This window comes from Dendronephthya gigantea, unplaced genomic scaffold (assembly GCF_004324835.1).
Source record: "Dendronephthya gigantea isolate DGI-Jeju-01 unplaced genomic scaffold, DenGig_1.0 000033F, whole genome shotgun sequence".
In the NCBI taxonomy this organism is placed as follows: Eukaryota; Metazoa; Cnidaria; class Anthozoa; order Malacalcyonacea; family Nephtheidae; genus Dendronephthya; species Dendronephthya gigantea.
In genome coordinates, this window is record NW_021163043.1 from 697,193 (window position 1) to 710,072 (window position 12,880).

At 36.1% G+C, this 12,880-nt stretch overlaps 1 protein-coding gene across 2 annotated transcripts in view; it reads right to left on the bottom strand.

Annotated features, from left to right (window-relative positions):
* Positions 1–12,880, bottom strand: part of LOC114525054 (double-strand-break repair protein rad21 homolog) — a 48,260-nt gene that overhangs the window by 31,855 nt on the left and 3,525 nt on the right. For both annotated transcript variants that reach the window (XM_028546262.1, XM_028546263.1), the window contains exon 4: positions 543–752. In XM_028546262.1, the coding sequence (XP_028402063.1) occupies positions 543–752 (210 nt within the window). The remainder of the gene's footprint in view (positions 1–542; positions 753–12,880) is intronic.

The window sequence follows — 12,880 nt, forward strand, 5'->3', positions numbered from 1 at the left end:
GGTCGATTAATAATTGCCGATAAATTGATTATTAGGACCATAGTAGTCGTAAAGCAGTGGGATTTTACGTGATTCATTGTACCTCATAAGGATACTTCGATCAATATACGGAAATATGAAACAATTATGAGAGGCTAAAAAAATTATACACGCCTGAAGACTCTTGAAGACGCCTGAAGACTCTGACAACGCCAACCTGATCGAGTAGTTGCACATCTGAATAAAACCTATATCACTATAGGTAGCCGATTTATGAATATGGACTTAACTACACGCTGATAAAAATGATACAGTGATCCTTCAAATCGAGGCTGATTCATTTAAATGTTTCCAAAAGATCTCACATTATCGAAGTGTTTCGAAGTACTTTTTGATACTTCCCAAACTCAGCGCAAAATTAGCTATTAATTGCAGCAGATTTTAAACAAAACCTTATGGTTGGTGCTGATGATTATTCCGCAGTTCTTCGCCTTGAAACAATTTTGTTTACAACAAAACAGCATCATGACAAAGGTAGAGAATAGGAAGCAATGTGTACTCACGTTTTGGCATTGGACCCGTTGTTTCCTTGCTTGGGCTACTAGAAACATCCTTCACTGGTGTGAGTGTTGAAGAGAAAGGATCGCTGTAAAAATCTGCCTGTGAGGTCGTCTCTCCTAGTAGTGTGTCTTCTGTGCCATACGCTGAATCCGCAAGGCTTGAAACACGTTCCATGACTGAAGAGCAACTGGTCAAAGTTCTATCGGTTAGATCTGTAGAAAACACGATGTTTGAAATTAAATCAACGAGAAATAATCTACGTCTCGAAAATCAATATAAATGACAATGCTCTGTAAAAAATATAAAAAACTAATTTAAAGTTGGTTGTATCATATTCATCTTTTTCGATCAATTTTATTTAAAAAACACGAAAAAAATTGGTTGTTTCAACCAAATTGGTTGTTTCAACCAAGTTTTTTAGTTGTTTTCAACCAATAAAAAATTTGTCCAAGAAATGAATTTGAGGTAATCAATTTTAGATTAATCACTATTTTTACAGTGTTGGGTTTACACACGATTGTTGATTGAATGATTTGAAAAATTGTTTTTCTTATTTTCCTAGTTTGGTCTATGGTCGACTACCACCGAATATAATAAAATAGTATCGTCTTGTACTTGTAGACATCCTAAGTTGAGACAATGTTTTTTTTAAATATTGTAATGGTGGTACTCTGAATCGCCTACCGAGAAAGCTGAAAAATTAGCTTGACCACGTCTATCACGTAATCTACATTCATCAATATCAATAAATCCAACAACTGATTTTTTCGATATGCAAAAAAGATATGCCTCAAAGTACAACCTCCATGCCATTTTGGCAATAATTGATTTGTTTTTACCAAATGTAGAACACTGACCAACAAAAAACTCTTTCTAAAATTGCCTAAAATTCGATCTTTTGTATAAATGCATTTGCGGTGACAACTTTATACAAATTTCCATAACAGAAATTTGTCAAAGAAAATTTGACCGTGTGGACAAGGCTTTATTTACTTTCTATATTCAAACCTGAATTGACCTTATCACTACTATTAACATCTTTTAGTCTTTATCACTTAGTCCTTATCACTACTATTAACATCTTTTAGGAATATATAGGAATATATCTTTTTAATGTCGAAATGTAGCTATTGCACGAAGGCGATTTGTTCTAAATAAACTTATCGAGTACTCTTCTATTCTATTCTTCGAGATATACTAAAGTTAACTGTTGGGTCAATGTGCATACTTAATTATATACTATTATATGATAATTCAACTATACTATGAACGTAAAATTAATATATTACGTCTAACATTGATTTTGTTGAATAGCTACGTCAAACATTTTGCTGAGAGGAGCCTAAAATAAAATTCAAGCCAGTCTCCTAAATAAGATCTAAGCCTGGTCCTCATTCACTCGTAATCGTCGTAAACAAGTCATCGTCACCGATGATAAATAGTTCTTATTTAAATTTGTCTTTATAATTGTATTCAAATCGGTAATTTTTGACTGCATAGACATTGAAGTATTCTATCACATCAGCCAGGTTGACATGTTCACGACACTCACAACTAAATGGAAACAAGGAATTAAATAGGATATACGAAAAGAACCTCATCCCGATTTATACGTGTCCAATGTATTTTCATAAACTGACGAGAATGGTTCAGATTAGCTGTTCATACGAGGTTTGAATTTGAAAAGGTAAACACTTCGGCCAACTCAAGTTAGTTGAACCCAGCTGTTGGAGATGCTTTTCCTTTGGGACGAATTCGCCTGTGTCGTGTTTTGTAGAGACCTAGTGTTTTCTTGTTAAACACAAACGCTATTCCGATGTACAATCCTTGCAGACAAACCAAGATCACAAACAAATATTCAAATGCTATTTCATCGGGAAAGAGGACACCAAGGAACGCAAACAGCCAGGGAAGACCGACCAACGATGCAAGTTTGATGCAGATGAGAAGATTTTGTTTTCCTTTCTTGCGTTGTAAAATATCTCGTCTCTCGTCGTGATGACATATCAAATGAGCTGTTTTGATGAACGTGTAGATGTTGTAGAGGAGTGATATAGCCAGGGGTAATAAGAATAGATACAAGATACCGTTTACAGTTCCCAACCAGCAGTTTGTACCATAATCCACTGGGAATACTTCTGTTTCATCCAAGACGACACAAATTGCGATAAATATCGCAGGAGTCAGCCACACAACTGCAGAATACTTGATAAACCTCGGCCAAGACGTGTTGAAATGTCTTCCTTCGAATGGTCGAGAGAAAACGAGAAAAGAATGATATGAAATAATGGACATTGCCAGAAATGACCCCAGGAAAAGATAGTGTTCCAATATCGCGAAAACTTTACACGCTGTTGTCTCTGTGAAATGACTGGTTCCTGTCAACCATATGAGATCTGACAACAACATTGAGAGACTCAAGCTCATTAAATTCATTCCTGGAACAGTTCTTAATTCTCGAAACAATCCATACGTTACCATAAGAAATATAAGGCAAATTATGGAGACAATGAAACCAATTAATGTCAGAATTCCTAGTTCAAAACTATGTTTTTTGACGGTTTTATCATCAGTAATATTGAAAGGTAAACAAACAGCAACTGTAGAATTTCTGTGTAAATTAGAATTTAGACTTGTATAGAGAATGTTTAGGTTGTCTTTGCTTTCGCTGATTAGATATTCACCAAAATTGAACATTTTTTGTATTGCATTGTGATAAACAGACAAATTAGGAAATACCACGTATTCATTTGGTCTTAAAGGCACAAAAGCACCTTCTCTACAGTCTGGGAGAACCAGTTTACGACACAGTGTTATATTTCCACCCTTCTTTCGAACAAAATTATAATCCTGTAATGAGAATATCTTCCCCGTCTTTATCAAAACAAAGCTTGTGTTGCTCTCATTCATTTCGTATTCATCTGATTGAAATTTCACTTCACCATAACAAGAAAGTTGTTTTGAAACCATTTTGACCACACCAAAACTCTTATTTTCCCAACGAAGGGTAAAATTTCCACTGTAGTTGAAGAGTTTTAAAAATGCTGTCTCGTCATCTGTTACGTTCAATATAGCGTTTTGTTCATTATCCATTATTAAGTTTTGAAATGCCGTCAGTGTAAAATGGAATGTTGCAACGATTAACTTTTTGTTCATTGTGCCTTGCTTGTGGAAAACAATACTTGAAATTTGATGCTGCTTAAGCGAAAACCCAGAAATCAACGCTAACTTGAAATATCTTTTCACATATGTAGTCTCTTTGATCCAAAATAGAAACAAATACTCATTGGTTAGTTTACGACTGGAATGAATCATCGACTTTTTTCGACAGATATTTAAGGTCGAATCATAGACTGTTCCAGGGGGGCAATTCGTAATAGGTACAGTGTACTCTTTTAATTTGAAAACGAGTGAAATTGGACACGATATCCTATCATGACATAATGATCCAGAATATGGTTCTCCTCTACAGAAATTGTAGCGATCATTAAGAGAATGGAACGGACCCTCCGTACATATCTTGTGTATCGATTTATCAGTCGATTTACTGCTGTTGTGTACATAACTTCTTCCGAGACATACTCTCCGAGGCTGATTCCACCTGGGTAAAACGCCAATTGCTAGAAAAAAATTATTCTTCATTTGAGAATCCAGGTCATACCCCCTCGCGGATCGAATGTCTGTACGAACCCAAACGTCCCAAGCAGTAAAATTTTGCACCCCATGACACAAAGCGCAATATTTATTACGATATGTCAAGCCATGCTCACCGACGACCGGGATATTATCGTCTTTTACGGGTTTCGGAAAGCGGGATGACGCCTTCTCGCACTTGCCCTTCAGTTCGTTTAAAGGCGGCGAATCTGACGGGCATTTAGAGACCATCCAATAACCCCGCATGATATTTAAATAGCATCCGAGCATACTAAAGGGTCCACTTGCATCATATTCTATACACTCCCACATCGAAGCTTTTGGTTGGAGTAAATCCAGTCGGCCGCATATTTTTTCAAGACATGAATATTTTTCGTCGACGTAACAATGAAGTCCAGGAAATACAGCGGTGTCATTCCCGATACAATTCTCTCCATTGCTACCTGGTGCCATATTTCTACGCTCAAAGCCTTTCATTTTTTGTTTTGGAAAATCAAACTGCGCTGAGACAGAATGATCAAATACACACGCAATCACGAATAGGCATGCAGAAATGCGAGCCAGGATGAACACATCCATTATTAAATGCCCACTATATAGCCTCACCTCAGGAAATGCGAAACGAAGAATGAGTATGCAGGCAGTAATCGTGAACAATTTAAACCTTCATGAGACGTGACAAAATCGCGTCACACATTTTACCGCCCCTTGCGAGATACGTCCCTGACGTAAAGGAACTGTCAGTATTGACAGCAAGATAACTAGATATATAATGCACCAAATGTTAATTATTATGCATTACTAATGCAATCTTGATTGTGATTGGCTAAAAACCTACAGATAATTCTCAATGTCTTATTATTATTATCAATTTATTTATCCACGGTACTATTTCACAATGGTTTAAGAAAGAAATATTTACAAGAGTGAAAAGTGATCTTCCAATAGGCCGTGCATTTACGTCTATAATTAAAAATAAGATTAAGTTATATACAAGTATTAAATAATAGAATATAGGAGGAAGTGAAAATTACAATTATCACACATATTACTAATTATTAAGTTGTTCATCACAATTATCACACTAAGACATATTACTAGTTAGCAAGTTACTTTTGAAACACTTTATAGATTCAGAGTTTTTTTGATTAGATGTTAAATTGTTCCAAGCCACTGCACCTCTGTATGAAAAGGATTTTTTACCAAAATTTGTATTTGGCTTAGGTGGTAGAAGATTATGCTCAGCCTGTCTAGTTTGATAGTCATGCACCGCGTTTGTTTTCGTAAAAAGGTCAATGAGATAGTCAGGAACTAAGCTATTTTTTACCTGATACATTGTAGTGCATAATTGGTTATTTCTTTTAACACTCAAATTTGGTATCTCAAGTTCATTAAGTATGTCTACAGACCTATAGTCATAACCACGCTTTGTAATGATACGGACTGCCCTGTTTTGTAAGCGTTGCAGTTTATTTTGCAACGTAATTCCAAGGCATCCCCATATTTGTGAGCAATAGTCAAAGTGTGGTTGGACCAAGGTTTTATAAGCTGTAACAAGAGTTTTCAAGTCTGAGAACTCTCGAAGTCGTCTCAGAACATAAAAACTCCTGTTCACTTTCTTCGTAATGAGTTCTACTTGAGAATGCCAAGTCAGGGTCTCATCGAGCATCAGACCCAGTGATTTGGTGGTGCTAACTCGCTTAATAGGCGTGTTTTCAATTTCAATCAGTAAATCGGAAGCACACTTTTTAATATTATGGCGAGAACCAATTATCATGTACTCAGTTTTGCTCTTATTCAAACTTAATTTGTTGGCTGACATCCAGTCTGAAATATTGGCCAGGTCAGTGTTTAAGCTTTCTGTAATTGATTTTATGTCTCTACCTGCAGTTCCTATTTGAGTATCATCAGCAAACATATCGCAGTCCACATTTTGTAGGCTATTAGGAAGATCATTAATATAAATAAGAAATAATAGAGGACCGAGTATTGAGCCCTGCGGAATGCCAGTAATAATTGTACGTGGCCCAGATAATTTACTATTAACCTGGCAGTACTGGATACGATTTGTTAGATACGACTTAAACCAATCATGGGCTTTACCTCTCACCCCATAAAGATATAATTTTTTAAGTAATATATTATGGTCAACGGTATCGAATGCCTTTTTTAAGTCCAGAAAAACAACTCCATTGATCAAGCCTTCATCCATATTTCGATACCACTGATTTGTCATTTTTAGTAATGCAGTGACAGTTGAGTGGAGAGGTCTGAAACCATGTTGTGAATTTGTTAAAAGATTTGATTGTTGTAGATATGAATAAAGTTGGTTAAATGCAAGTTTTTCCATTGCTTTGGCAATTATTGAAATGACAGATATAGGCCTATAATTATCCATATCAGATTTAACACCGCTTTTGTAAATTGGGGTAATTCTGGCAACTTTCCATTCGCAAGGGAATATTCCAGTTGATATAGACCTGTTAAATATTGCAGTAAGTGATTTAGTAATGTACGGGGCTGCTAATTTGACAAGTTTTGTTGGAAGTTTATCTATTCCGGTTGCCTTATTAAGTGACATTGTTGTCAACAATTGAAAGACTTCTAATTCACTTATCTCACTAAAAGTAAATTCCTGTGTTGATTCTCTGATGTAGGTATCTGGGAGAATAGAAGTTGGTGGAATTTTTTGCGATAAGATTTTACCTAGATCTGTGAAATGATTATTAAAAGCGTCAGGAATATCATTTGTGTCAATTGTATCACCATGTTTATTGCAAATTTCACTCACATTTGTAGATTTTTTCGATTTATGAATTAAGTTATTGATCGATTTCCAGGTGAGGTTTGCATTTCCTTGATTTTTATGAATTTCTGTTGTGTAATGTTTTTGAATAGATGCTTTGATCAATTTATTATACGAGTTTCTAGCAGATTTGAAAGCGTGCCAATCGCTTTCACTTTTAGTTTTACAAGCCTTTTTCTTTAAGAAATTCTTTAGCCTCTTGCGATGAATAATTTGCTTAGTTATCCATGGTGTACGCTTCTTTCCAATTTTACGTGTTTTGAGCGGAGCATGATTGTCAATAATTTTCGTAAAATTTTTTTTCCAAACACACCACATTTGGTTAGGATTGGAATAATTTGTTAGATCGAGAGTTTGTAAAGATATTAAGTCGCGAAGAAAATTTTCTTCGTTAAAATTTTTGAAATCACGAAATTCGATAATATGCTCCTCGGCCTTCAAAGATGGAAACTTTTTTATACCAAATATTAAGTAGTGGTCACTAATAGATATTTTAGAAACTCCTGCTAAAACAATATTTTCTCTTTTATTGGAATAGAAGTGATCAATTAAGGTTTTCGAATAGTCAGTTTCTCTTGTAGGCTCATCAATCAATTGCTGATATTGATAAATACTTGTAATAAAGTTAAGCTCATTCGTGTTTTGGTCCCTACAGTTATTGTCAAGTATGTCACAGTTAAAATCTCCTAGGATAATGCTCTCTTTATCTTCCATGTCTATTGATTGCAACACGTTTTCAAATTTACCTAGCAAGCCTATAGGAGAGTTTGGTGGTCGGTACCATGTTGAGATCAAAAATGGTTTCATTTTATATTTGTTAATTTCAACAGTAAGAATTTCGAGATCCTGTTTATTCAAATCAAGTCTATTCCGAAAATTAATAGTGTTTCTTATGTAGAAACCAACGCCACCGCCAAATCTATTCCTATTCCTCGATACCCAGGTGTAACCTTCAAGGGAAATTAACTCCATGGGTACATTAGGGTCGAGTTTGGTTTCGTTGATCGCTAGGATATCAATTTGCTGATTATTCATGCATACTCTTAATTCATCTATATGTTTTAGTAAACTGTTTATGTTAAGATTTGCAATTTTGAGACCACGTATATTGGGCATCAAATTTTCAGCCTTTATTGCATTTAAGAAGTTGTAGGCCGTATTCTCTGGCACGAAAAGTCGCTTAGAAAACGATTTTCGTTGCCCCCCTTCGGGCACTACTTGAAAACACGATAGAAAATTAGGATAAATTATAGAAAGTCTAAATTCACTTGTTTTCACCTTCACAAACCTGCAGTTTTCGAGCATTTCATCTTCGAAACATCAGTGGATTTGCATGTTTTGCAATACACCGACGCCATTTTGATTCAGGAAATGTCGAGGATACTTGGTGTAATATACGACATATATAGCAGATTCAGCAGTTTTATACCGGTATTTAAATGAAGTTTCCTACATTTTTGCTGTGCAAGCAGGTTTCAACAAGGAAGCTTTGAGTGGAGTTTTACGAGGTTTTTCGCAAATTTTCATAGTTTTTCAAAACTGAATTAGTCAGAGAAGAATTGGACAACAATTAATCGGAAAACATCCGCCAATTTTGCATACACGCATCAAAATCATCCACGAGCGTTTTGTTTCTAGCCAAGTTATATAAAATAATTACTACACAATTCCTTTCCAGCATAACCTTTGTTTTATATTAACTACTTTTATAATACACACGTTTTCTCAGCAAAACTATTAACAACATCTCAGTTTTTGACAAAGTTAATTACCAACGCCTTTATCTTATTATCATCAATCCACTAAAAACGAATTTGTTGAGCGAAAACCCAGACATCTTTACGAAGTTGAAAAAGAACAAATTTCAAACATTTTCCTTATGAAAACGTGTGAGGACTTGTGAAAACTGCCAAGTTGGCCCAAGTCTAAACTTGCTGAAGTATTGGAAAATGAATCTGGAAATCCAGAAGTCAATGTTTGTGCATTTAACAACAATGCACTGATTGTAGATGCTATGGCAGTTATTCAGTCGATGAAAGGAAAATGGAAAACATTTGGCGATGATGCTCTTTTAAAAACCTCAACACGCTAGCACGAAAGTATAATTCCAAATGATTAGATTGTTGCAGACAGGTATCCTTAGTTGAGCATAAAGAATGCAGAGAAACAACGAAGAGCTGAAGGAGTCCAGAAAGTTCAAATCTTCGGAAAAGATCAGAGTGTTCCAAAACAGTGGAAAAAGTGTTTAAGATGCGGTGAAAACCAGAAATCCCTCATATCTTCTTATGTGAACACTGGAGGTCATGTAACTCCTCCCGGTGGTTTTCCATTTCAACTATGTACGTAACTGCTAAAGAAAGATGCTATGTTTTATATCCCGGTGATTCCCCGAACGATATTGTTACAAGTAATGAGGTGTTTTCGCTTCATAGCACCACGAAGAAGCAGACACTCGTTTAATTCTACATGCCAACCACGCAGCAGCAACGTACGATAAAGTTATTATCAAAGGCCCTGATACAGATGTTCTTATACCTGCGATTGCCATGCAACAACAGATGCAGAAAGAGATTTTCTTTTTGACTGGCACGGGAGATAGACGTCGTTGCGTATTTGTAGCAATTATCTCGAAATTCTTGGGCGTGGATGTTGCACTTTGTTTACCAGGCTTTCATGCTTTTACCGGTAATGGCATTAGCAATCAAGCAGCATCATGGTATCAGTGTTTAAGTGCAGAAGTCGATCTCCCATCACTGGTTGGCAATGGCTGGACGCTTGACGATAAAGAGCTGGAGATAACTTGGATGACACGCCCACCCGCTCCGCGATCTTTAATTGAGTGTCAGTTGAGTGCAAGTGCAAGACTGGATGCTCGACCATGCATGCGTTGTTCCTGCAAAAAGGCTGACTTAAAGTGCACCAACCTATGTTCGTGTGGTGATTGCCAGAATGCAGTAGTTGAAGATTGTAACGACGATGACAGCAGTTATGGCCTGGCTCAATCTGATGACGATGATGAACTTGAAGGATCAGGATCTAATCTGGATTTCGGAGATGACGTCGATGATGAATTGTGGTATTAGCTGTCCGATTAAAAGGGTTGAGTTCAACATTTTATTTGTGTTTTAAAATTATAAGGCGCTCGTAATCTCCCACGATGGTATTATTAAAAACGTATCAATATCAACCTTGGTATGCGTGTTCAATATTTTAACATGTACAGTAGTTGTACGTTGCAAATCACAAAACAAAGGGTATGCTGGAAAAGAATTGTGTAGTAATTATTACTCCGCCTGCGTATGCGCAGCGGAGTCTTAAAATGCCATGGTCTTTTTTCCTTTTCGTCGTTTTGGGCGACAGAAGTTGGCATTTCTACAGGTAACCCAAAACATTTTGACCGAGAAGCCCTGAGTTTCACGGTCCACGGATGAATTAGGTACATCAGTTGGCATGCAGGCGGAGTGAACGCCTTGAGCAGGCGTCTTGTTTTATATAAATTGACTAGAAACAAAACGCTCGTGGATGATTTTGATGCGTGTAAATAAAGTTGTTCTTATTTATTTGTAAATTCCAAGAGCAGAATGCTATAAAAAAATCGCAAATTGGCGGATGTTTTCCGATTAATTGTTGTCCAATTCTTTTCTGACTAATTTAGTTTTGAAAAACTATGAAAATTTGCGAAAAACCTCGTAAAACTCCACTCAAAGCTTCCTTGTTGAAACCTGCTTGCACAGCAAAAATTCAGGAAACTTCATTTAAATACCGGTATAAAACTGCTGAATCTGCTATATATGTCGTATATTACACCAAGTATCCTCGACATTTCCTGAATCAAAATGGCGTCGGTGTATTGCAAAACATGCAAATTCACTGATGTTTCGAAGATGAAATGCTCGAAAACTGCAGGTTTGTGAAGGTGAAAACAAGTGAATTTAGACTTTCTATAATTTATCCTAATTTTCTATCGTGTTTTCAAGTAGTGCCCGAAGGGGGGCAACGAAACTGAACGATAATCGGCCACAGAATACGGCCTATTGTTTGCCTGACCTAACTGCGAGTTAGCACCATTCGCCGGCTCATCTATGGAGACAGTACTAGCACTCTGAGCAATTGAACTATTAGTTAGAGGGCCTTGGCTTGGAATAGTATTTCAATTATTTAAGAATTTAAGTCTTGCCACCTACACGACAATGAAAATAATCCGTAGGTGACGTAATTTTTTGCCGCTAGTTTGTTGTCAATAATGGCGCAGGCTTCCTCTCTAAAAAGGAAATATATAATAAAACAATTATTGAATTCGGTTTTCGCATGATATCGAGAATTATCAAGCCTCAGTTTGCGTTATCAGTTTGCGAATAATGCAAACTTCGGCTTGATAATTCTCGATATCACACTCAACCTCATCGAATAATTGTTAATTATTAATTAGGCTGACACAGAACAGACGCGAAGCGGAAACGCGACGCGAATTTGGAATTTTCAGAAACATATAAAATAAATTCTGGAAGCAGATTTTGGAATACTTGGACGCCTGAGCAGCCAAAACTGATGCTTATCAATAAGCGATCTACAAGAATATTATGATAGGATAAAATTTATTTGCTTTTGGAAAATAAAAAAACTTTAAAAAAAAATTGCGCCGCGTTGCCACATCGCATCCTGTCTGTGTGGGCTCTAGCACACATGCTTGCATAGATTCTCTAAGCACAAACATTTTACATTCCTTAATTCGAAGAAAAATCAATAATTTTTGGCACGAAAAACCTGTTCATAATTTAGCAATTTTCGATCTAATCAAATACTGCAATTTCATTGGTTAAGAGGGGTGCAATTTGAGCATTTATCGCACTCTTTTTTACTTGATTTTGCAACCAATTGTATGATTTTGAGTTTAATTGCACTGCCATTCGTTCCAATAGCATTATTAATCTCCGACCGCCTGGAACGATCCTCTGTACTTTTTTCATCCGTGTTTTTTTTTCAGGTTTCTGAGTTCTGATAATTAGGAGTTTTAGCAGTGACTACAAGAACGACAACACCAAATAACGAATTCTCACTGCTTGTATTTTGGCTAATGTTTTGTGTCCAAAATTTTCAAGAAAAGCACGAAGGAGTTTAAAGACGGTTTTTGCCCATAAAAGTATTAAATACACATCGGTTAGTTAACTTATAGTTTAACACTGCGAGGAATCATGGACTTATTTCGACAGAACTTTAGAGTCCTGTCATAGGCTCTAGAACTATTGACGCTAACTTTTCTCTATCTACTTAATAAGCAAGCCAATATAGCTATATCAATTAGACTGCCGTATCGTAACAGTAAATCCGAAAGAGAAGCGTGTTTATATAGAATGCTTTATCGCACGTTGAAACACATTTTTTTTACAAATTCAAATTTACAAATTCTCGTTCATTTGTCAACGAAATTCACTACAAAATATTTTGCGTAGTTTAAATTGAATTTGTCTAACTTCGTTATTTCAACCCCACTAGGTCAAAACAGGGTCAAAAGTGACATGAGTGCGTGCCTCCTGTAGTGTATGCATGTGCGTCACACGCTTAAGAGGCTTGAGTGGATTACTACACGTTGCACACAACGCGCTGTTTACAGAAAATAAAAATATACTACGAAACTATAAATATTCTTTTTTGCGCTTGATTTTGAAAAGTACGATGTCTATGCCGAGTATGAAGTATTTTATGTCATATTTCAAACACGATAGGGGCGTTTTATCATATTTATCATATTTATCATATTTATCTTGAAATTTTGTTTGGAATTTCACTCCTATATTTGGACGCCATCTTGAAAAAAAATGTAAACAAATTGCCTCCACAACGACATACGAGTTGCATAAAGTTAATTTACTCAGTGTAGAA